Source organism: Watersipora subatra, chromosome 4 (assembly GCF_963576615.1).
Source record: "Watersipora subatra chromosome 4, tzWatSuba1.1, whole genome shotgun sequence".
NCBI classification, from domain to species: domain Eukaryota; kingdom Metazoa; phylum Bryozoa; class Gymnolaemata; order Cheilostomatida; family Watersiporidae; genus Watersipora; species Watersipora subatra.
The window spans coordinates 60,086,424-60,113,772 of NC_088711.1; the positions used below are offsets into that span (position 1 = coordinate 60,086,424).

The window sequence follows — 27,349 nt, forward strand, 5'->3', positions numbered from 1 at the left end:
TTCAATGTTGGTGATATTTTATTAGACTATAAACTAGGATGTTTTATATAAAAATAGTGAGGCCTTACAGTTGAATATAATATAGGAGCAGTAGTGTTGTTGGTAACAGGCTAAATCTGTTAATTGGTAACTATTTTTTGCCAAAGTCCAGTATTAGCTCTCAGATATTAGGCATTGAGCGAATAACAGTCTTCATATATGCCGCTGATGCGAGAGCAGCGTAAGGTAGCCATCTCTTTGCAGCATTTGATGTGCCATCAGCATAATCGACAATTCCGCGGATAATTGCGAAACTGTATTTCACATTCCCGATGATCGAGTCCAGTACCTATAAACAGTATTTTATGGTAACAGCTATATGTGAGGTGCATGACTATCTTATACATATGCATTATATATATTGAATATAATAATAAATATGACAATTGTTTGTGTGCATGCTCTGCCTAAATTAAGTCTCCAGGACTCGATAGGGATAGAATAGATCCTCGATAGAATAAATATGGAAGAACCCTATATATTCTTGATCAAAGGCAAGGTTTTAGGGCAACGATTTTTAGATTTGCATGGTAATACTCAGTGAAAAATTCATTCACTTTTTTGTCACCAAATTCTTTTATTATTTCAACATAGTTATTGTGGTTTCATATCACCAAATTTTCAAAAATTCAATAGCTTATGTAAAATGCATTGACTTCTACTTCCATTTCCAAAACCTTTGGTGAATTTTTGGATATTCACCTTTAAATTGAGCTGCAGTCGATACTCCTGCAACGCCAACAATCCTTTCCAAACAATTTACGGTATATGGACTGTACAAACAGTTAAATACATGTAAATTGCCTAATCTGTTCCAAGATCTTCCCAAACTCACCTCTTTGCTCAATCAAAAAGGAAAGAGACAAGACTTCACTCTAATGACTACCATAACTGTGGTACTATTGGTTTATAACAACAATGTTTCTCCTTTTTCTTATTACTTTACTCGTTTTATGGTCGATGATTGTGGTAATTTTTTAATATGTTAGGGGAACCTTCAATGTGGATTTACATCAAGTTTTTCTTTTATTCTAAATAACAAGGTCTAGTTTACACATAGAAAACAATTAAATACGTTTTATAAAGGTTGTTGTTTTATAAATAAATATGTTTTATTTTAAAGTAACAAGGTCTAGTTTACAAATAGAAAACAATTAAATATGTTTTATACAACTAAATTAAAATTGCGCAGTCGTCACATTTCACGTCATATGGCTTTAAAAGTTATATTTTATTTTTATATTAGAATTATTATATGAAATTTAGAATTTTTATACATAGTACGACATAAAAACTTGACGTAAAATATTTTAAATTATGTGAAGTTTATGCTGTAACGAGTCTGCATTTTGAGAAAGTAGCTTTGAAAGAAAGCTCGACCAGCAGAGATGGTTACAGTAGACCGCTCGACCAGCAGAGATGGTTACAGTAGACCGCTCGACCAGTAGAGATGGTGAATATGTAAATGAACAACATAATCACTTAGTTGTTTTATAAATATCTTCCTCCACCCTGGCAGCGAAATTTTTTTTTTAAACAGGTTTACATACGGCAGTAAAATCTTGGGTCCTGATTGGTTTTAATAATTGAGTTTTAGTAATCAAAACCTACATCATTACATTAGTCAAACATCATTACATTAGTCATTACAAAGTCAATAGTTATAAATAGAAAGGAACACAAAATTCTAAATAACGTAGTAAAACTTATGTTTTCATTCAAAAAGTGCTGTTAAAACGTAAGAGGCGCTCACTTAAAACTCATTAATTTAAGCTATTTTGAATAAAATTTTGGAATTTTGTGTTCCTCCCTAATTATAACTATTGACTTTTAATGTAATGATGTAGGTTTTGATTACTAAAACTCAATTACTAAAACCAATCAGAAGCCAAAATTTTACTGCCGTATGTAAACCTGTTTGGGAAAAAAAATTTCGCACCCTGGCAACGCTGAATACCTGCGCTAGTCCGATATATATGAGTCATATATCTAGCTTGGTGTGTTGAAAAAATGCTGACAGACTAAATGTCAATAACATAAAATAACTGCAGCCAGAAGCTTTGTTTCTTGGTTAGTTCCGGCGTGTACATGTTATGAACTCACTAGACCTAGGCTAACGCCTACCTGATCAAACTCTTTGTCAAAAGCCTGTATGCCGTGTTTATATGCAAACTCTTGTCTCGCTGTTGCACCTCGGATAACAGATCTCCCTGAGCCAACAGGGCCAAAGTGTATATTACTATCGGAGTCATTGTGTGCCCCTGCAAAATACATGTATGTGCTCAATCTGAACAGACTCGGGTCGCTAAATTTGTCTGGACTAAAACAGCTCTTTAATAGGACGGTGTGTTGATGGAAAATAAGGTTGGCGTAGAGGTTGGGTGTGAGTGTGAACAAGATGTGTTGAATGTGAAGAATTGTGGTAAGCATGGATGATAAGAGCCTTGTCTGTCCACGCTTGGTGGTTAGAAAATAACGCATTGCATTTAAACTCAGATATCCAGGACCACCTTGAAGCTTCATAGAATAATTGTGCACACAGTTATTACACATGATGATCTCTCACGCCGCACAGGACTTCCAGTTTACTGTTAATTAAGGGTGGGTGAAAAAGAAGGGCTTTTAGAGAAAACAAGTGAACAACTGATGGGACCAAATAGGATAAGAGGAGAGGGTAGATGCGAATGCCAATTAGTTTGCATTAAGGATGTCAATTATGAGATTAAACTGTATATCTAGGACCTGGAACTTGCATTAGAAATACTAATACGCTGAAGCACCTAATACTACATACGTATGTCTCAGTCAACATTGCAATTATTTGCAACAGAATCGGCCAGACATATTGTTAAGTAGACAAAAAAACTAAGGCGATGGTGTGGTAAGATCGCTATAAAGTGGAAACAGAAATCATTTTTGTATGGAAAGAAGACAACAAAATGATGGGTTGTTATGAGTAATTGACGGATGTGATCAAAGTGTAGAGGTACAAAAAGATGGAGCTGTGCCTAAGAAAAAAAGAGGGGTGTAACGTTTATCATAAATACCTTGTGGAGGCTGTGGATGTGCTACTTCCAATACGTTGTCATCTCCAAGGTGCATAAAAAGCTTGTCTGTATCTGGTGGCGGTCGCTCAAAGCTTGCCTAAATCATATATAAATCATATACAAGTATATTGTTGTCAGAGTTACAACTGAAACTGCAAGTAATACGAAAAAGTACATTTCAAGCGGAGCCATGAAAGGAGAGCATTTCCTAGTGTCTCACACGGAGCCATAAAAAATGCTGAGCTATCTCATTCTTTTTGCAAAATTTTTACATAAATTATTTACGTTTAGTTACGTTTATATAAAAATGATGGTTACATTATAGGGGCGTATCCTGTACCGACCAATGTCAACACCATTTGCTCCAGGTATCGGAGCCTTCTCTGGTGGTCTATTGTAACAAAGCAACCGGCAACAATCTACCCAATTATCAGCTAGTGCATGTATATACACAATCAAACTGGCAACGGACTCACCTCTTGCCCCCTGAGCGCTGCCTGGCCCTCATGAATGTACTCTACCCATGGTTTAGCGGCTGGATTAGCGTAGCAGTAGTCACGAATCTCGCCAACCCTTTCTTGAATGCAGGGATCTTTAGGAGCATATGTCTTCAATTGGTAACTGATCTCATGTGTTTTTCGATCCTCGACAAGCTGTAAGATTGAGAGTTACTTTGCCACCTCTTAATGAAATCAATAAAGGACGAGCTTGCAAAAGATGAGCTATTGATAGTTATTTCTGATTAACACTACAATATTTTAGCGGATTCACAATGGGATAAAATAATACCTGTTTGAGAAGATCGCAAATGCTGGAAGTTGTCAGCAATGGTTTAGTTTAGGTTTAACAAATTTATAGCATTTGAAGCAAATTTTAAGACAAAAACCATACTTTTTCTTAGAATGTAAGAAATCTTATAAGTATTTGATGATTAGGAACATTATATCTATATAATCTATTACATATACGTGTATTGTACTGTTATACAATGTTGTATTGTCTATGAACTGCCACACTTTTAATACATAACCCTTTCATTTGCGTCTATGTACAAATTCAGCTATCGGCCGACTTCCAGCCATTTTGCCGATATTACTTCACCACTTCATGATATTTTTTCAATTTGAAACTCCATCTAGAACGTTTGTTTTATCTGTGTAATCACAAAATTCTGAATCGGCTATAATGTCATCAACATAAGTAGTTATTTGTTTTCTAATTCGGACGCCCTTGATCAACTTACACAAAAATGTTCGTTTTTAAGTTGGAAATCCCCAAACAAAGATTAAAATATTAAACTTTAGGCTAATTTTATAGAGAAATCTTAAAACAACACTGTCACCACCATAAAAGTCCTAAAGACCGTTGGTTATGTTATCAACGAATAATAAAATTCAGTTACTAGCAATTGCTGGTGAAGTCGAAAAATGTATCTACGGCGGTCGACCATAGAAAACGTATAAATGAGTCTACTTCAGTGAAAGGGTTGAAAACGTTGGATTTGCCACTATTTGTGATAGTAAACATGTTCATTTCGTTTTGAGTTACTTTTAATTTTTTTCCAGCTACGAGTACTACAGAACTACAGAACTTGCACGGGTACTGCTACTGCGCTTTACCTACTAAATTTCTACATCGAAAAGGTTAGTATTGTTGTATGTTATTGCTATTTACTATGTTATCGCTATTACCGCTATTGCTATTTTAATTATCTGTACAATCACAAAATTCTGAATCGGCTATAATATTAACAACATAAGTAATTGTTTTCTAACTCGGTGGCGTTTTCAAAACTTGCACAAAAAATGGTTGTTTTTAACCACTTCGGGTACAATTGCATAATCCAATTTCGCGTTCAGGTACAATTAAATCATGATGCTCTACAGATTATGACATGGGTCAACAAAATGTCATTTTAACCATAGAAGCACTCACATTTTCACATAGAACACCTATACTTTTTGGAAAACAGAGAAAATACTTTATCTGATCGTATTATTTTTATTTCAAAAATTAAAAATAATAAACGTTGAAAGTAGCATGAAATAGCGGTTTTATTAAAATTCGTGTTCTACGAACACATTTGACTAATAAGGGTAGCATATAAATGTATAAAAGTATATATGATAACAAGCAATTAAATCATTATACTGTGTATAAAATGCAATCTACAGTCTCTTCCATAGCTGTAAACTTATCTTCGTCACCACTCCACTGGAAGCCTGCCATTTCTAGAGGTGGAACGAGACGTCTTGAGTATCGACCTGTCTCGTATCGGTCTCGTCTCGACTTAACTATTGCCAAACTCGAGACAGGAAATAGAACTAAAGCGCCTGCGCACGGTTGTTAAAACATGGCTTCTTGCGGTAGCAACAACTCCATATATTGTAATGGATTGCGGGCAGCTGCCTTTAAAGTTATACCCAGTCCGTTACTACCTGTTGCTATTGATTATGTTGGCCACTGAGTCTAATCATGTAGTCCGGACAACGGCCCTGTTATATTTTAGTTCGGTTCTGTGTCCTTAAAACAGATACCGGGTCGTATCTAATTACTCTTCGGATAATCCAATTTAATAAATTGGACAACTCTTGCGGGTAAAATGTCTGTATTTTATCGTATCGTGTCTAATCACCAACTGCCCTTCATAGAATTCGGGCCTCTTTTACGTATATACTATCAATTACGGGTAAAACTTGCCCGGACACGGAGAAACGAACAAAAGGCCGTGTCGACCATAGTCCGTGTTCGGTTAACAATGACGTTTTGTTAGCTCAATATAAGAATATACATGTGCTTGTATACAGTAGTTAATATAATTTCATGAGTACAATTTAAATATAATTGACATACTACAGTTAATACATAAACAAAATTTAACATTAATGAAACGATAAGAATGAAAGTGTTATCGTGTGTTCTTTTAGTTGCGGTATTTCTTTGTAGAGCGACGGCTATCGGTTTCATTACACATTACATTAAAAAGTAAGAACTATTCAATAGATGGTAAAAATATACCTGTACAAAGCAATATGTTTATAATAATTATGATCAATCAAGCTCAAAATTCTTAGAATATTTAACTTCGGTATTTTAGAGCTGTTTGTGTCACTTTTGTTTACAAAAACTACATGCATATCGCTATTAAAATGTTGTATTTAAATCGTTTACACCAGGTGAAAATTCAATTTAAAAATAGTTTTATTAATTTTATATATACCAAGTAGCTAGTACTTGTGTAGTGAAATCATCACCAAATGCTCATTATTTTACTGTCTCGTGTCTCGAGTCTTGAATTTTTACAAGACAGTGTCTCGAGTCTCGTCTCGAACTTAAAAAACCTGTCTCGTTCCACCTCTAGCCATTTCTATCGCTGAATTGAAGCTTATACGCATTCACTACTAGCTACTACACGTTGTTACTAACTGATCGCGATGTTGAAATTTGAACGCATATTACTCAAAATTCTTTCATTTGGCCATAGCTGTTTGACCAGTCCAATGTCTGCAAACATGTCTGAAGGTCATGCTTAGTTTGGTAGATATAGTGTAACTGTAAGCAGGCTCTAAATATAGATCGATGAGTAATGCAACTACGCAAAGCCTAAAACCGGCTGATGAACTTGAAAGGAATATACTCGAAGCCGCTATAGCGGCGCATGCACCCGAAGTGGTTATGTTGGAAATTCTCAAACAAAGATTTAAAATTAAATTTAGGCTAATTTTATAGAGAAATCTTTGGACAACACTGTCAATACAATAAAAGTCTTAAATATCGTTGGTTATGTTATCAACGAATAATAAAATTCAGTTGCTAGCAATTGCTGGGAAAGTCGCAAAAATGTGTTTACGGCGGTCGACCATAGAAAGCGCATGAATGAGTCTACTTCAGTGAAAGGGTTGAAAACGTTGGATTTGCCACTGTTTGTGATAGTAAACATGTTCATTTCCTTCCGCAGCTGAGTTACTTTTACTTTTTTCCAGCTACGAGTACTACAGCTACTACAGAACTTGCACGGGCCCTCCGAGCGTTGCGATAGGCAACGGTGAGAAGAAAGCGAGCAGTGTATATTACAAAAAAAGCACACCATCTCATTCAATTTTAAAAATGCTTGAAGCAGTGCAATGCCTTCCAAAAAGTCTACTGCCCAAACGCAAGAACAGATTGATTCCCGTAGAGAAAGAGACCGAATTCGCAAAGCAGCAGCTAGACGAGCAGAAGCCGCTGAACAAACGCAGGTACATCGAGAGCAGGCCAGAATAGATGCTGCGGCCACTAGAAGTGCAGAAACTACTGAACCGACCCAGCAGCGACTCAAACGGCTCAGAGCAGCCGCTACAGCGGCTAGACGTGCAGAAACCTCCGAGCAGATGCAGCGGCGACAAGAACATGATGCACTAGCTACAACAGCTGCTCGGTGAGCTGAATTTTGAGAGCAGATGAAATGGCGACAACAGCGATATGCACTAACTGCAGCTGCTGCTACCAGGCGCCGTGTATGGACAGAAAACTTCGCACTTGACTACAGTCCTGCAACACAGTATAGGGCCGAATTAACTCCTCAAACTACACAACGAATCAACTACACAAAACACTTTTCTCATGATACATTACCTATCATGTTTTCTCATGTTACCTATGTAGTTTGAATGTTAGAATGGCAAATGTTGTTATATATGTTAAATACAAATAGATTTTCTGTGCAAAGACTTCTTTATTACCCAGGTACAAGTACAGCTTATAGTGTAAAATGTTGAAAAAATACTTTACCGAAGTCGTTTTCTCGCCTTGGAGCGGATTAAAATTTACATTATTTTATTTGAATGGGAAAAATTGTTTCGGATCTCGAACAACTCGGTTTTCGAACTACCTTCTGGAACTGATTAGGTTTGAGAACTGAGGTTTCGCTATACGTTAGCAAAAGATATAGGTCACTGAAAGTTATGAAATTTTAAATTTACATTGGTTTGAAAACCTTTACAGTTGTTTTATTTTCTCTCTTAATTTATTTCAACTACACAAAACACTTCTTTCATGATATGTAGTTTGAAAGTTAGAATGGCAAATGTTGTTATATGTTAAATACAAATCAAATTTTTGTGCAAAGACTTTTTTACTACCCGGGCAACGCCGGGTAGCACAGCTAAGCTTGGGGCCGTGGCGTCACTCGGAGATGCGTGGGAGACCTTTTTTGTCCCGAGTACAGCGAGAGTCTCCAGGCACGGCTTTCCGGATGAAAGAGTTGGCGAGTGCGAGGCGATGGATTGCAAAGCGATTGAGTGCTAGGCGATTGGTTGCGAGTGCAAGGTGATTGATTGCGAGGCGAGTGGGAGGTGATTGCGAGGCGATTTATTGTGAGGCGATTGATTGCGAAGCGATTGATTGCGAGTGCAAGAACGCGATTGTCAACTGCTCGGCGGTTAAAGACTGGTCAGCCGAGGCGGGGGCTCAGCGGCAGAAGTGCGCGATCGTCAACTGCAAATATAGATGAGGGTGAACAGATGCATGAATCTAGACACATGAATCTAGAATATTTGGGTCGCGGTCACAGAAACCATGGTTAAGTCGCAAATCACGAAGTTGAGTTAGTCGACTTTAAAGTTCCACTAACTGAATTTATAATTTTGGTAAGGATTTTGATAACACATGCTTCTGGACTAATCAAAGAGTGATCTTTCTGAATCTGAAGTCAGTTTAGATAATAAATGTCTTAAAACCTCGGAAAAACCCCTTAAAACCGTTGCTATGCTAAACAGGAAGTACTGATAAATGGCGTCCGAAAAACGTAATCGTTTCTTTTTTGCCGATTTGAGGGATAATTCTGACATTTTGACACTTATAATGAGTACTTTGGTATTCCAACTGATGCCAAAAGCAGTGTAAGTAAAGGGAATGACCATGATATATTCTTAACCATTCATATAAGATTTTTACAATATTTAATTATAAGAATAATTATTCGATTTTATAAGATTTGATTATAAGAAAAATTATTCGAATTTGCAAGATCAAAGTATGAAGTGACCAATGATGTGCAATATGTTACTGCTATTATTATTTTTTAACATTTTGTTGATCATACTACGGTTGTGCTCAATATCGCAGCACTGCCAAGCCGTTTTTAATATCTGCAAAATTAGGTAATACATTTTCTTATAGATATACAGCCATTTCTATGACAACCAGCCAAAATCTGTTTAGATTTTTAAATTCAGCATAATTTTTTTGATACAAATACAGAAATCTAGATAAATATCACAACCTCTTAATATTGGTTGCTATGACGTTTTGAAATGCAAACAAAACTGTGCATCGGTTTTCGTTTCTCAGACTTTAACACCAGTTTTCTCGGAACTAGGTTTTCGCACTGATGGTAAACATGCATTCAGTTTATTGACCATAAAATCTGTTGTAATTAAGCTAGAATGAAATTTTTTTTGCAAAATAATTGTGAGAATTTTCTCCTTCTGTTAATGCAGATAACTCTAAATCTTATAATCCCGACTTAACCATGGTTTCTGTGATCATGACACATTTACTAGATTTTACACGCGTTTAGCTGTAAGACACATTGCAGATTTCCATTGTTCTCCACAACATTGACATGTATATGTGCATGCATTCTCTGATCAGGACAACAATTTTCAGTAGAACGCATATTTAGAGTTGTTTTACCGTATGAAAGACAACTCTCAATAAACCTTATGCTGCACGTGAATCTGTTCATATAGACGGGTAATGCAGCTAGTATGTATATATATATATATATATATATATATATATATATATACGCTAAGATATATATATATATAAGAGCTACGGAAAGATACAAAAAAGAGCTTTGCCGATGTTTCAGCCACAAAACAATCTTTGGTCATACCGAGCATGTATACCAGAGTCTATATTACAAACCTTTTCACAAAAAACGTAGATGTGTCCTTTGTCATTAGGAGTGGACATGACCACATCCCCGAGTCTGACATGCTTGTAGTAGTCTGTATAATGAGGAACACCTCCAGCCCCACCAACCATGAAGACATGTTCAATCTTGTCAAAAGTACCTGTCAATAAATGCCAAATTCACCTTACGCTAAAGGTAATGGTAAAGGACGCCCTTTTGTCATTCCGGCTAATCTCCGATTATGAAGAGCATAATCCATAATTAAAAAGTTTGGTACTGTGGCAGAGATTGCAATGTGCCGAACAAAGAGAAGGCAACAACCGTGCGATGAAAACAATCATGGTACACACATGTAAAAAACTGGAAACGCTTCAAAACCAGGAGAGGGTTACAATGATGTGGTTACAATACTCTGAAGAAAAGATAAATGCCAATTAAATCAGTGCTTTTAAAAATGATGAATTGAGTTTAACAGTGCAAAAAAAAGAACTATTTATTTATATTTTTCAAAGCAATTAAGTTAAAAAAGCATTGCAGTTGCCACAGAAATTTTAGTCTTATAAACATTATATATATATATTAATGCCTAATAAGAGGCTCGACCATAAGAGGCTCGACTATAAGAGGCTCGACTATATCCTCAAAACTGAGGTTAGCTGAAACGCCGAAAAGCTGAGTACTAACAATTCTAAAAGCTCCATAATTCATGTTGAGTCTTTATTACCTTTACTTATCTATCTATTTTTTTAGAAAATTATTTACTTCAGTAGTAAATATATATGTATGTAATTCACTAAATGTATGTCATTTTAATTAATGCAAATAAAATAGACTCCCCTCGAATGTCTCACTATAAATGAAGAAACAAGATTAATGTGATCTGAACTAACTGATACAGAAACAACTGAATATCTAAAATAGAGACAATATTACAAGTGACAGGGCTTTAATCTTTGCTGTTTAACTACGAACAAATTTTAAAACCTTCAAAGTAATACATGTATGGGAAAGCTTTCAAAAAGAACATTTGTGTTTACCAATAGAAAGCTAGCCGAAATAAAGCATTGCCCAATGCACATGCAATATTGCACTGTAAGCAAGTTACAGCTGTAAGCTGATAATTCGACGCAAAACACTCACCGAGCAGCCTCGTCGTGTTGTTACCAGCGGAGATCTGGGCTCCTCGACCCCTTCCGATCTGTGGAAGTTTGGTCGAAACGACCCTATGGTCACCGATATAGCCGAGGGTGTAAACGTGAGCATCGCCTACCGCCTGGAACTTTACATATGTTGTCTTTTCCTCCATCATAGCGTCTACAGCCAGCTTCTCGTAGTAATTGCTCGTGATGACAGCGATGGATGGTTGTTGCTTGTTGGACAGCGTTGGCATCTGCTGTATGACTATAGTTGGCTCCTCCTCAGCTGTTGCATAGTGTAATAAAATAACATCATGAGGGAAAGATAACTCCCAAACTCATGCAACCCTTCTACATGTATAATACCAACATCGTACATAATGTCCGTGAACCTATAAAGGGGCAAGTTTAGTAACAGCCCAATGGGGACTTCAATAAAGAAAATGAAAAAGAGATACCTAAATCATAACCCAACATATGATGGTGTGAAAAATAAACTGGATCTCTTTGTTCATTGAACAAATTTCTTAAACTTATTTGTAACTTGTTACCGTAGTTGCTAGTAGTAAGCAAACAAATTAACTCCCATCAATTACAAAATTTTGTATTATAACAAATTATATACTACTAAATTCAAAATTTTGTCAAGATACAGAATATTTCAGCATATAATGTGTAGAATACGTCCAAACCAAATTAGTCGCAGTTCCTCAAACTCATGTAATAAAAGTGATTGGCTTACATATTATATGGTTTCATGAGCTGATTTCTTGTTTCTAAAGGTAATATGTTGAAACAATATGACTTGAGATATGCAAATAAAATGGATGTAGTGTGATCATATCTGTAGAGATTGTTATCTTCAGCCATTAAAAAATAACATGTTAAGAATTCAGCCTAGATAATTATTCAAAAACATAAATTTACAAATTTGAAATAAGGACAAAATGAGGATTTCGTTAGGCTATAATTTATGCTTGTTGACTAAATACACAAAGAGTAACAATGTTGTAAATGAGAATTTTAGTTTCCCAGCAGAAGGGTCCGGTTTATATCTATCTGCATATCTAGGCTCATTTATCCTGAGATATTGTGTCGTGTAACATGTGTTCTGAGGTTAACAAACGGCAAGTTCATAGCGACCGCTTAACTCTCAGTTTAACCGTACTTACCCGTTGCTTCGTCCATCTGCACCCTCCTCGTCCAACCTCCCCTCTGGTCATCCATACGCTTGACCAGCCCTCTACTAGCGAGCTCCTCAAGGATCTGCTGCACTTCGGCTTCCGTTATTCCCATGATCCTATGCATAAGACATCCTTCTTCTGAACCAGTAAGCAGCCTGATAAATGTCTAAACCCGCCAACTCGTTAATAATTTAATATTTTGTCATAGTTTTCAGCCGATATAACTATTACGACAAAGATCCTCCCAAAATATATCTAGCGTAAAAAGTAATCTATTATACCTCCTAGCTGCTATGGATAAATATGATATCTTCGGAGATTTAGTAAGGCACTTCTAGGATTATTAAGGCACTAGGATTGTATAACTTCACAATACAGCACTAGCCGCACTACAAGATCATACCGAACAAGCTACAACATCCTAGTAAGTAGTCAACGACTTTTATAACCACCTTGATTAATTCTGTATCAAAATCAAAGAATTTTCCGCCAAAATCTTACAACATTACATTAATAACATCCAGTTGATAACATACATATCTGGTTAGTAACATACAAATTTAGTTAGTACCATACACCCTAGCTGGTAAGCGATGAAACTAGCTGCATACTTAGCTAGATCGTCAAGCTCCAATATGTTAGGATAGGCAGATTCTAACAAAAACAACACTTGATCTCTAAGTTTCTCCTCTCTGCTCCTCGAGTCTGTCTCCTGCAAACCTATAAATAAAAGGCTGGCTGCAACAACAACAATATCATAAGAACAGACGCGAAACACGTGGGAATAACTGTTTTTTATGGCTAATCATAATATCAAAACATGCAACCTAAAACAACTCTCGTTACAAAGAAGAGTACTCAACCGATAAGTGATGTAAGAATTGGCTGCTTATTGATACGCCGCTCATAAGGCATTATTGACTTGGTATCTAAAAATTGTGTCAATTAAATTCACAACTTTTGGAAAATTGAACACAAAAATTTCACCAATTTGGAACTGAAAAGAGAGAATAACTAATATTCTTCGGTTTCCTTCAAATTCTAAAAGCTCATGCCATCAAAAACAGGGGACATAAGGCAATCCAACTTTATTGAGACAACAAGAGAAAATATATTTGACCAATCCAAAAGTCCACTGTTTTACGCTTGCATTGGTCAAATTTAGCTCCTAGTTGTTGCATCATCAAATTTTATACAGCCTACACAAAAACAACTGGCATGTCAATTACAGATAATACAAATCTAAAGGTTTTATATATGTTCATCAGAGCCTTCAAAAATTCCAATTTCTAGTTTGTGAAACGGAAAACACAGTATTATGAAACAAGCTGTTAGGAAAGCTGCAGCTACTCTAGAAAGCTTCACCACACTTAGCAGCTATTGGCGACAGCTAATACTGCCCACTACATTCAACAAGCTCACACGTTGCACTCACACACAAACTAAAATCTTGCATACGCTATTAGCATAAAAACGCTTTTGACTATATGAGCCAGTTGTCAACAAATTACATCAACACACTGATATTTATCAGTTACTAAAACTCATGGCAAGGCTAGAGAGAATTTGCTATTATATGCATTATGCACCATGAGCTGAAAGCTCATTCAGATGAGAAAGACAGTAGCAAATAATATTACAATGATGAGAACAAAGCGAACAACGACTGAGGCCGGAATTATACCAATAGATGGCATGCCATCGATCTCATCCTGGGCTATGGACTCCTTCACCTGGTCAACTATATATAGTAAAATACCGCAATGAGAGTTGTGCGCCCATAAGAACTCCATATGATACTGCTAGGAAAGAGGATGTTAATAGAAAATTACAGTTAATAGGGATAATAATAGGGATCAGTTTTGATCTGGCTGTAACAGTTGGTAGCAGGACTGATAATAACACTGGTCAGCCCTTAGTTTGTTTGGTGATACAAAGAAGCTTGGGCTAATTACATGCTTACTCGTTCAGTTTAAACCATAACTGTCACGTACAACTTTTATCATATTTTCTAAGTAAATCAGACACGCTGATTCCGATTTTGTACTCAAAATAAAGATTGATTCACTAACCTTCAAAGTCATTAAGGCTTTTTTAAAGCATTTCAATATCCGTGTCGAAAACAACACAATTGGCATAACAAGCTCCGCCTATAAATATGTGATGAAACCTAGCTTTTTCGGGAACGAAAGTTAGGGATGTTTAGTCCGATTTAGAATAATAGAGATGGGTGTCTTAAAACCTATTTTTATCTAAATCCAGCCTGTAAAATAATCTCAGTCTTTTATGAAAAATATATAAACTATTTAAAATTGCTCGTAGCTTGTTACATGATGCTTAAATAGGCTGAACACCGAGAAAAATGAGCTCAAAAGGCGCGGTTTTATCACAGGCTAGCGTTGTTATCGTGCTGTTTTGAGCTCATTTTTAAATATGCAATGTTAAATAGCTTATCTACCTTTCAGAAAAGACTGAGATTATTTTTAAGGCTAAATTTATGGTAGATAATAATGGATTTTAAAACATCCATCTCTATTATTCTAAATTGGTCTAAACATCCCTAACTTCCATTCCTAAAAAGCCAGGTTATGCCACGTATTTATGGGTGGAGCTTGTTGTGCCGATCGTGTTGCTTTCGAGACCGATATTAAAACGCTGTAAAAAGCCTTCGTTACTCTAAAAGTTAGAAAACCAATCGTTATTTTGAGTACAAAATTGAAATCAATGTGTCTGATTTACCTGGTAACTACGATAAAAGTTGTACGTGACAGTTATGGTTTAACAATATGCAGGTTACATTGAGAAAGCATTGCTCTACTAGTGCTAGGGGCTGAATAGGCCTGCGTGTCCAGCAAGTACAGGACAGATAGCGGCATTAGCAAAAATACATTTTGTATATTACACTGTATCTTTGTATCTATATTCCACCTGTTTTGCCATGTTCAGGTGAAACTATTTGTTAACACCTGTTAACCATCTGTTGCTAAACGGACTCTGATGTAAAATCACAAAATTTCAGGTCGTTTGAAGCAACAGCTCTCTGTAATTGGCTAAAATGTATATGCATATTTGGTTACAACTCGACAAACAACCATTATTTGATCAGTCATTTGATAACACGCAAAAACAATTTTGAGAACATATTTTTATGAACTTTTTTAACAACGAAAACATCTATACATAATTAGGTGAGTGAGTAAAACCATTCCAATACTGTCAACCATATAAATGTTCTAATATGTGTAGATAGAAAACGAAATAAATTTTAACGTTAAAAAGAATTGCCTATCAAAGTTTAAGGCCCCTGACCAATGAATTTATGGCGTTACGAGTTTACATATAAAATAATAGCGCAAAAACTATTAGCTAAATTCAACTTGAAAGATAAAGCACAGTTTAGGCAGATGAAGGATTATCTTATCTTGCATCTCCTTTGATTGTTTCAAACGATATCACTCTTATGACTTGTTTATTAGATCCCATTAAATGCTTCTAGTATATGCATGAATATACCACTGAAATCTTCTGCACATACTACTAGCATAAGGTCTTTACTGCGAAAATATATCATGATTTGTCAAAGCATTCAGGAACTATTACTAGCATTGTGAAAACAATACTTTTTATACATTGTAAAATCACTGGTCTTGACCATGGTTGTTTTTCGAGCCGTAGCCAAATATGTACATTTTCCCAGTTACGTGTATAAGAAAAAACTAATGCTTCAAATGACCTGAAATGTGGTGATTCTATGAAAAAGACTATGCTTTATAACATGGTGTTAACTGTTAACATGGTGTTAACCGTATTTTACCTGAACATGGCCTAACAGTACCTTTAATAACCCAACTTAACAAATACAATCTTGAATATATTTTATCTACACATACAACTTGCAATTGAACTGTTAGACAAGCAACATGACACGAGTGCTGAAAGAGATGCGATCAAAGAATTGAACTGATTTACAAGAGGTTCATAGTGCGGTGAAGAGTTACAGTTTGAGAGGGAAACATGTGTGTCCGTAAATTAACTAGGTCAGTACATTGTACACAAAGCAGCATGCGTGTTCTTACCTTGTATAAGTTGTTCCTGGGTAGAGTCGAGGGGTGTCAGCTCCACATCAATCCTACTCAACAGGGCGAACTTGTCACTTTGTAGTTGCTTCATACAATTCTTTACAAAGTTGAGATAGTCTATAGAAAAGAGAGAATGTTATCAGAGGGTCCTTAAAACAGAGATGATTATTAGATTACAGTAATACCTTGAATTAACCGAGAACCTTGAGAACCGAGCTCGTATATCAAATCAGTCGTATCTGGAATCCATGTTTTTTATACAAAATAAATAAATATCACGCTCCGAAAAACACAAAAATGATATTACTATGAAAAAACGTATTTTTAATTGTTCTCATTCGCCACATATGCTCACGAGTTAACAAATACCTGTGATGGTTATGATCTGCAATAAACTAACATTATCATGCAATGCTATTGGCGGTGTGAAAGATTTGACGCCAGCACATTTGGTCCACTACACTTTTATCACATTGTAACATAAAAACTTTAAACTTTAATTTAAATGCAATCAGTTCACTCTGCACACACTTGAAAATACGTTTAACTCTTACATTAAACTCAATTCTAATTCTGTTTCACTTTAATTTCTTCTTCCGGTTTGACTATTTTTGATTTCACTCTTAGCCGGCCTTTTCAAATCTTTTACAATTCTTTTTGATCAAATGAGAAAGATCAAGCGATGCTGTTTTTGTAAGCGGTCTCTCGCATACTCGGCCACCTAGTGGCTGCATCGGGATCTTTCTTGTAATTCAAATTTGTCGCGTATCTCAAGGCAAAACTTTGCTTGGAGTTTTTCTTGCACTTCGGGGCATTCGTATCTCAAGACATTGCTGTATTAGCTAGTCTGTAAAGAAGAGGAAGTTATCACATAGTCTATAAAGGGATATTGGATAACTTATAGAGAGAGACAATTATTCGATAGTGTATAGAGTCGATTATAGTCTATAAACGGTGAGCGAGCTATCAGATACCCTGAAATAGGCTGGGAAACCTCACCAAGTTTTCTAGGTAAAGGAGAGCCAAGGTGCTTTTTATCAATGGCAAAACAAAGAAGCAGATGATAGGCAGTTGTATAAGACACAAACTCTCCAACTGACAACAGTTGCCATTGACTACCTCACTTTTAGGGCAGGTAACTCATTATGTAAAAAAGAGACATGTCTTCTTGAGCTTATATGATAAGCTACCAGCTACATGTACATGATGTGGCAACTGATGGCCATATGGCAGGCATTCACAGAGCAACCGCAGCATATAACTCAGATTGAACATAACAGATGCTGAAAGCAGGCACTATAGTAAATCAATAACTGGTGCTAAGCAAATAAGACTGGAAATAGCTAGCTCACTGCGCTAGTGTGCAGTTCATGTTGGTTGTGTGCATCTCCACTTTGCATACTTAGGGATTTCGAAGGCTGCATTATTTAGGTGTTACGAGTAGGTGTTCACAGCAAATGAATGCTGATGAGATGCATGCTTACATTTCACATTAGTAAAATTGAAAAACATTTATCATGGCGCTGAGATCAGACATGGAAAATATCTCTAAAAAGTTATTATTCTGACAGCGTTATCTAGGGCGTGTGAAGTGTTCAGTTTTTCTTATATTGGCCAGCTTTTTATGAAAAGTATTGCATATAAAAACGAATGAAAATGAACTTGTTTCATAGGCATTCATGGATCTAGTCTCACTGAAGACACAAAAGCAATACGAATTCCATGAAAGTTTTACTAAATCAAAGTTGAAGCTTAAACCATAACTGTCACGTACAACTTTTATCGTATTTCCTAGGTAAGTCAGACACGCTGATTCCGATTTTGTACTCAAAATAAAGATTAGTCTGCTAACTTTCAGAGTAATGAAGGCTTTTTTACAGCATTTTACTATCGGTCTCGAAAACAACACGAACGGCACAACAAGCTCCTGCCATAAATACGTGACGTAACCTAGCTTTTTAGGAACAGAAGTTACGTAGGGATGTTTAGACCGATTTAGAATAATTGAGATGGGTGTTTTAAAATCCATTAACATCTAAATTCAATCTTAAAAATAATCTCAGTCTTTTCTGAAAGGTAGATGAGCTATTTAACATTGCATATTTAAAAAAGGGTGATAACAACACCAGCTTGCGATAAAATCGCGCTTTTTGAGCTCATTTTTCTTGGCATCCGGCCTATTTAAACATCATAAAACAAGCTACGAGCAATTTTAAATAGTTTATATACCTTTCGTAAAAGACTGCGATTATTTTACAGGCTGGATTTAGATAACAATGGGTTTTAAGACACCCATCTCTATTCTTCTAAATCGGACTAAACATTCCTAACTTCCGTTCCCGAAAACCTAGGTTTCGTCACATATTTATGAGAGGAGCTTGTAATGCCGATTGTGTTGTTTTCGAAACAGATATTAAAACGCTTTAAAAAAGCTTAAACGACTTTGATGGTTAGTGGACCAATCTTTATTTTGAGCACAAAATCGGAATCAGCGTGGCTGATTTACCTAGGAAATACGATAAAAGTTGTACGTGACAGTTATGGTTTAATATATACTAATCCCTGGCGTTATTCAGGAATTGCTGTTTCATCCAAAACTTTAAGGAAAGGGGTAACCAATTATTTAGGCAAGGTTATTCATATACAATGTATGATTAAATGCATTTGAATAGCTATTACATCAACAACGACTTGAATTCACATAAAAAGATCTCTTCTTACCAAAATGCCTTTGCAAATCAAATCAATTTTCATCTCAATCTACCAGAGTAAATGATAAACGCTTGACTTCATAATTTTTTTCATGCCATTATAAGCTTGCATCTATTAATAGTCAAACTTGAATAATAATTTACTTAAGGGATAGAGAAAATGATACATAGTTTTGTGTTATAACAATACACTTTTTAAAGTTCCATAAAAGGTATCTCACCGCGGGGAAACTGGTCTGGCTGAACAAGTTCCCTGAAAAAGTCATAGGAGAGGGAAACTTTGTCAAGATAAGAAGCCCCTTGTTTGAACCAGAACTTCAGCTGTCTGCTCTCCTGCGAAAAAACAGTATGACTTCAAACAATCGACAGACAACATAAGCATGATATGCCGCTAGGGCATCAGCCAGTCGCAAGCTGCACACACGCGCTCTAGATTTTCAACAGATACCTTCTCAAAAAATTGTTTTACTAACAGTGGTGTGGGGCTTTAATAGTTAATACTGGGGAACGCGTTACCTAAATTTTATTCTCTATGATTATGGGCAGGTCTGGATATATCAAGGCTTTGAAAATGTCCAAAGTGTTTGACCAGATGATACATTAGCGCTTTATAAGTAAGTTCTACAGCCTCATCTTGTGCAATAGACTATTTTATATCAAAGTATTTTGGTAGGTACAGTAAATGTACTGAATTTATATAAAGTCTAGTTCTTTATGATCTACTTTTTATAACAACCCACCTTTGAATAATAATATTTCTATACCCAATTACCTTTACATATTTTATGCTTTGCATTAAACATCTCTGATTGCCAATAACATTTCTATAGTTTTTATTTGCAGGCCTGACTTGTTGCACTTAATATTTCTCAAATACAGCACTAGTTGTATTGCTACTAGTTGTATTGTCACTAGCGGTCAATGCAAAAATTTAATTTCAAAAGTGATCATCATTTTATTTGAAATATACCAGAAACCTTTGATTAACTGTTAAACTATTTTACTACTCGCATACATATAGTTCACCAAACATCACAGGCAAATATAATTACTGTGTAGCGATGTTCTTTGTAATGCAGTTGACCCACATACGCATCAAAAGACCTTGTAGCCTCATAAAACTCAGCTGCGTCCTCTCTTTAAAGGCCAACAATGTCAGCATATCCCAGATACCAAATTAGTTTACAATTATTCTCAGTGGCATCAGACCCGCTGTCACTCTCTAAGACTAGGATAAGAAACTCAGCTTATCTAAGAGGACAAATTACATACTCTTGTGTTAATTAAACCATAACTGTCACGAACAACTTTTATTGTATTTTCTAGGTAAATAAGACACGCTGATTCCGATTTTGTACTCAAAATAAAGATTAGTCCAGTAACCTTCAAAGTCATTTAGGCTTTTTTAAAGCGTTTCAATATCCGTTTCGAAAACAACACAATCGGCATTACAAGCTCCGCCCATAAATATGTGACGAAACCTAGCTTTTTCAGAAACGGAAGTTAGGAAAGTTTAGTCCGATTTAGAATAATAGAGATGGGTGTCTTACAACCCATTATTATCTAAATCCAGCCTGTAAAATAATTTCAGTTTTTTATGAAAGGGATATAAACTATTTAAAATTGCTTGCAGCTTGTTACATGACGTTTAAATGGGCTGGACGCCGAGAAAAATGAGCTCAAAAAGCGCGGTTTTATCATGAGCTAGCGTTGTTATCGCGCTTTTTAAATATGCAATGCTAAATAGCTTATCTACCTTTCAGAAAAGACTGATATTATTTTTAAAGCTGAATTTAGATATTAATGGATTTTAAAACACCCATCTCTATTATTCTAAATCGGTCTAAACATCTCTACGTAACTTCTGTTCCTAAAAAGCTAGGTTACGTCAATTATTTATGGGCGGAGCTTGTTATGCCGATCGTGTTGTTTTCGAGACCGATATTAAAACGCTATAAAAAATCCTTTATTACTCTGAAAGTTAGTGGCCTAATCTTTATTTTGATTACAAAATCGGAATCAGCATGTCTGATTTACCTAGTAAATACAATAAAAGTTGTTCGTGGCAGTTATGGTTTAAACTCTCATTGTTTTGACATGCTACTCCTAGAAATGCAAGAGCCAAATGTGATGAATAAAAGTGAAAACTAAAGCTCATATCAGTCATATTAAAGCTACAATATCAAATGCAAACTTGAGATGCAGTTGGTCTGGTTGGCCTTATGGGTATCCAAGGCCAACCTTCACACAACTATGGACAACTAGACTGCACTAATGCCAAAAGCCACCAGTAACATTGAGAGAACAAAGCTACAAACTACTTTCCTCAAGATTACCAAGTAACAGAAATCCCGCTGGCTATTGATAATTGCAAAAGCAAAAAAAACGTGCAAAAAATGTAGTGAATTTGCTAGAACATGGGTTATAATACATATTTTCAGCTATGGCATACAGTTTAACCAGTTCAACAACAACGTGAGGCCAATTGAGGAACCAGAAATTTGTTGTTACTGTTGGTGAACGACCTTGGCGGAAAGCAAAACAGTTTGAACGAGCGGTGAGATATGAAAACGGTTTCCATTAGAAATAAGAAATTGATGACAGCAGAAATAGCTTTGTAGACCTTTCTCACAAGATAACTGTTTCATTAGGTGTTCACACTTGCCGCAGTTCCCACCGTTCCCACTTGCCGCCGTTCCCACTTGCTGCCGTTCCCACTTGCCGCCGTTCCTACTTACCACATCTGATCCGCATTGAAAAATCTAACCAAAATATCACAATGTTTATTTGGCACATTCTACATCAATTGTATCCTTTAAAATCAATGCCGCAACTTTCAGCTCACAATATAGAAAAGCGTGTCAAGAGTTTCCTTGCATTTTGTTATTTTTCCTAGATTATAGCTTATATATTGCACCAGCCTACTACTGCTCCAGATACAACTAAAATTGAATGGCTGTACTGAAACCGTAAGCTAACCAATGTTGAACTGCTTGACAGGTTACTTTTAAGAACACACTTTTAACAAAAGCCGCGAAACAGTATCGCCATTCAATACGAACAGACATTTTGATCACTAATGAAAGACAACCTATCTGCCATCCTACAGATTATAGTTTGCGTGTCCATACAAGCAGAACAAGTGCTGTATGTAGAGCACTAGACATAAGTAGTTGACCAGTCATACTCGGCTCCTCATGCTTGGCTGGTTGTAAAAGGAGTCATAGCTAGTTCTTATCTCCTATTTGGTTAACTTAGAGTAAACAGACTTGAATCACGATGCGGCTAGTAGGTCTATCCAACAGGGCGGTGTCAAATGGTCTCGGCAGAGACAGTTTGACAAGACCGTAAAGATACCCGTATGATAGGATATTCATACCCATGATACCCAAGATACCCGACCTTCCCATGAACACAAATGTACTTTCTTAACGTAAGATTAACTCTGGTTCTGTAATATGTAATTTGGACACCAATAACAATATAAAATATTAAATATTAAAATAGCGAATTAAAAGAGATTAATTTTGTTTTATATATTCTATAAACCGGAATAGTAAAGTTTTTGAAATGCAACCCGAGAACTTGATCTACTGAACAACGTATCATCAATGCGTTGCTTTCTGTTGTCCAGGGCTTTTGAGGAACTTTATTTAAAATGGTCGAATATTCAACCATTTTAAATAAAGTTCCTCAAAAAGATTATCAAGAAAACAATATCAAGTTCCTGTATCGAATATCCCTATCCCGAAAACATTATCAGCATTACATGTGCTTTGTTATTCTTTGGACAGGCATTTCTAAGATATTAGTCATCAATATGAGTCATGGTATATGGTTGTGGCTGAAAAGTCAGCCATTTTTTGTTTCAACTTATTTAAATTTTACAAAAACCGCACATGAACAATGTTTAAATTTTAGCTGCCCAATTGTTTGATTTTCGATATACATCCTTAGAAGAGTCAGCAAGAAACAGACATAGTTTTCAGCACTTCAATGTCGTATCACATAAAGGGCAGAGTGAGAGCTACGTATCTATAATCGATTTTATAATTAAGTTTGAAAAATAATTATTAAGAAATTATCAAGTCGTTAAAATTTTCAATGGCAAACCTTCAATCATCCACATATATAGCTTACAATAAATGTGACTTTTAGACCAACTATACACTACCCATGAATGTCTGTAAAGTTGCACAAGCAACCCAACAGACATAACTGAGACATTTCAGGTTTCACAAATTGTAATGTAATGCATTTCACATCGTGGTATCGTTTGAGCGTGGCCTCATGCCTATTTAGACTTCTATACATAAAAACTTTAATCGTATTTCAATATACAAGAGAGAAGCGTTGCGGTATATCTGCCAAAACATTTATACAGCACGAGAAATATTTATCAGTGTTGAGGCAAGGATGAGCGACAAGAAAACTGATCAATTCTAACAACCAAAGTCTGTGTTTTGAGGAATGTATGGACAACCTCCAAACATTTTAACATTTGTAGAAATAGTATTACATGATAGGAGAAGGAATGGCTCGCCACTAGTGTACGAAGCTCAGTGTAATTCATAACAATGAGACATTGGGTCACCCAAACTTTCGCCATACCTACATATCACTATTCAGTCTAACAGTGTTTCTTCAGTTTGCGTTCACCTAAGTACACTCAAGATACGACTACTATATTTGAAATATGCAGCTGATGAACAGTTCTCAATCTAACTTGAGCCTTTGAATTTGGAATAAGGGATAGACATACTACTTACTAGAACATGGATTAAGATTTAATGATGGTAACACTAACATGAAGGAGCCACAAACTAAACAATCAAGGTAAGATAGATGCTAGATTCCTAAAGACTGACTAAAGAGCTTCAGGGGAAGGGATATATTTTGATTGCTTTAAAATAGTCATGATTAATATATCCTAGAGCTGTGTAACATACGGGCACTTTGTCACCAGTGACGGAGTTGATGAGCCAGCACTTGAACTCTAGCTGAAGTTGGGCCCGTTCCTCCGGCTCTACAAATATCGACTGGCTGTAAATGTCAACGCATGCATAAAATTGATAACACACCAATATGTTCCCTTTTTGTTTAAGTTTTGAGTACAGGAACTATTTTAACCTAATATGGTACAATGTTTTGAGATTTGCCATTTAGTATGAAATTAATAGTTTAACAGTATCTATGTATGCATCATGCGTGTTGTGTGGGCAACCATATCAGATTTTTTGTACATTTCAATTAAAAAAAAACTGTTTTGTGTTTGTGATAAATAGAAACCTTTATTTCAAGAATGCGCGTGGAAGACCACGGAATAAGCTCAAAATAAAACTATAAAAATTAAAGGCCCATGCGTTTTAGTATCGCTCACTCTGAAAATCATCAGGTGTGAGATAAATCTCCATTACATGATTATATTGTTTATCTGATGGGGAATACCTCTTTAAATTGTGGCAGTTTTCAAAACGCCTATTTTATATAGCCATTTTATGAAGCTCTAATATGATGGCAAAGCATGAACTAATTATTGATCCTTGATTAGATCTGATGATGGTTGCTGCGAGGCTAAATTTCTTGCTAAATCGGATCTATAGCTGCGAACAAGTTAGTAAAACTGACAACTGATAAATTTTTTTGATAACACATTTTAGTCGATTACGAAAAACTGAGGCCCGAAATCCAACACCTTTTGATAATACGGGCAGATTGTTTCACCTCATAATGGCTCAATACGACCTGTAAAAACAGTTTTAACTTTCATCTAAATTAAATAAACCTGCTATATTAAGCTATATAAATTAATTCTGAATAGTAATTAGATTTGGTTACAAAAACCTGAACTTAATAACATAAAAATATCAAAAATTCAGGAGCGCAATTTGACAATTTATGTATTCATCATCGTCATTCAATAAACCATAAATATTAATGCAATATATTTGATAGCTGATGTATGATTAAAGTGCTATATATCAGTAACATACAACAAAAAGTGAAACTAATGGGGGTTTACACTAGTTTCCTTAACTCATTCACTACAATAATCCCCTCTCTGGGGCTTACATACAATATAATTAAGACAGAAAGCCCCTCACATGGGCTTCTTACATTGTGTGGCTTGGTTCTCTTTATTGAAGCCACAGGAGAATGGATTCAGATTTTCCATGTTCAAATGTTTATTGGGGAGACTATCTTAGCTTATGTTCATGTAGAACTGACAGTAAATGATATTTATAAGTGATAGATAGCATTTATAATCTTGATTTGAAATATATAAAATGTGCACGATTCCCAACATAGTATGTCCGAGAAAAAGCTCAAAAACTCGCTCATAGAGAGTATAAGAATTTTATGGCATTTGTTCCAGACCTGCTTTGTGTGACCTGACAAAACAAAAAGCTAAAAAGTGCTATACTGTGGCCAGCACAAACCAGACCACTGAACTAGAAGAGGTGCAGCGAAAACGAAAACTTGTAGCGACACCGACCATGATATAGTAAATCTATTCACAGTTTTTACATAAGACTGAAATGACGTGAGACTGTGAAATGACGTGAGACTGTGAAATGGCGGAAGAGAGTTTTTGTGGGTTTTGGCAATGGTATAGGTGAATACAGACATTCTGTATGTGGCTGAGCCTCCCGGATGGAATGCCACCTCTGAACTTCAAACGTATTTAGATAGGTAAATTGTGCTTACATGCAATTGCAAATGGTGACCCAACAAGCGTAGAGCAAAAAGTGAAAGGCCATCTCCAAACCCATTTGTTGAAATCTAAATTTCTTTTTTATTGAACACATATAACAGGCCTATTATAAAGTTCTTGGTTTCAGTACTTAATAATCATGTTTTAGATTAGTAATTAGAGTGTTAGTTATGTATGTTAGTTGTATGCGTTATATAATATGACGATTGTCTAGGTCAAAGTAAACTCGGAATATACTGGTTGATTTTCAAAGTCAAAATTGCAATAGAGACGTTTGTCTTCGCTCAACTTTTGCAAGAGCCAAAGCACTGATTGAAAAATTGGATCACTAAAAATTTTAGTACGTTGGTCAGTTTTATTATTTCATTGTGAAAACTGAACATATAGTAAAAAGGTCATACAAAATTTTGTAAACAATTGTTTTGAATAGCTTGTGTTAATGCTGATTAATTACGTCCAATCTAAAAATTAATTATGTAGTGAATGAGTTAAGCAATCATATATCATTTAATTATATATGGTATATAACTAATTGAAAAGCTATTATGGCTATTATAGTAAACCGTTTCTATTATTTATTGAATTTGTAAATAAGTCAAAAGATGCTAGCGATAAAAGCATACTAATTCGGTGTTTCTTACTATATAATGAACAGAATATTTACCTGGGGTAGCTTTTTGTTCATTGATAATAAGACCACGATTTACTCCTTGACCTTCATGATACACCGGCGCATTTTTAACACTGCTAGCCCTGTCTATTCTCAACACCGTTGTGTTTCCTCGTTTAGATGGAGTGAGAATAACTTTGTCTGCAAAATGTCGATCTCAGTTCAAATATCAAAGCTAAGGATATCATGATACTATTCTGCATCTCACAGAAAGTCAATGTATCCACAGAAATACGTTCAACAGGTTACAATTTGTCTAAGCAAACCGTATTCAAGCATTTTTGGTTAAAAACTGCTGGAGTAAAAGGTACATGAATAAAATAAATTGCATGTAGTTAAAAAATGACAAAAAATATCGTTGAACTCTAAAGTTTAAAAGATGCAAGGTCTTTCAAACACACTCAAGCAGTAAAAACGTCGCAATAAAGTGATAACATCAATATCAACCAGATCTTACCTTGTGACATGGTTGAAGATTAACGGTCAATCCAGTAAACCTACATAAATGAGCAGAACAGAAAGATAAGTGCTATATTTATGTCTAGCATAAATAACAACACTAAAAAATTCTAGAAAAACTACAATAAAAACAAGGATGTTGAACATACAGGCAGTTTCCAATTTACGTTTATGTCTTACTGGTTTAGGTCCTCTCGTACGCTGGAGCGATACGCGAATGGGTAACTGGGACAGGAAGTAGATTGTTCAACCAATCAACTAATTCTAAATTTCAAAATTCCGTAGTTGGCGACCTATAGAAGAAAATAACCGCTACGTTTGGGCTTGCAAGGATCTCAGGTTGAATTATTAGTTTCGGTCTGCTGAATAGACGCCAATGACAAAGTAACGTAAGAAGGACGAGTCTGG

General features: G+C 35.6%; 1 protein-coding gene across 1 annotated transcript; it reads right to left on the bottom strand.

The window, feature by feature from the left end:
- On the bottom strand, nucleotides 1-27,221 carry LOC137395015 (uncharacterized). The gene is made up of 14 exons (XM_068081799.1): nucleotides 27,122-27,221; nucleotides 26,940-26,979; nucleotides 26,477-26,623; nucleotides 24,047-24,123; nucleotides 19,319-19,430; nucleotides 16,384-16,503; nucleotides 12,919-13,027; nucleotides 12,296-12,423; nucleotides 11,128-11,409; nucleotides 9,999-10,147; nucleotides 3,563-3,739; nucleotides 3,087-3,183; nucleotides 2,164-2,300; nucleotides 1-328 (listed from the first exon to the last, which is right to left on the bottom strand). Exons 2-14 carry the CDS (start codon nucleotides 26,947-26,949, stop codon nucleotides 161-163), a joined length of 1,713 nt encoding a protein of 570 aa, XP_067937900.1. The 5' UTR covers nucleotides 26,950-26,979; nucleotides 27,122-27,221; the 3' UTR covers nucleotides 1-160.
- Nucleotides 27,222-27,349: the final 128 nt, after the last annotated feature.

Bases quoted from the DNA above. Each gene is read 5' to 3' on its own strand.
- LOC137395015 (XM_068081799.1), bottom strand. The intron at 12,424-12,918 runs GTATGCAGCTAG...TCTTATGCATAG, and splicing joins GAGCTTGACGATCTAGCTAA to GATCATGGGAATAACGGAAG. The intron at 329-2,163 runs GTAGGCGTTAGC...TACTGTTTATAG, and splicing joins TTGACAAAGAGTTTGATCAG to GTACTGGACTCGATCATCGG.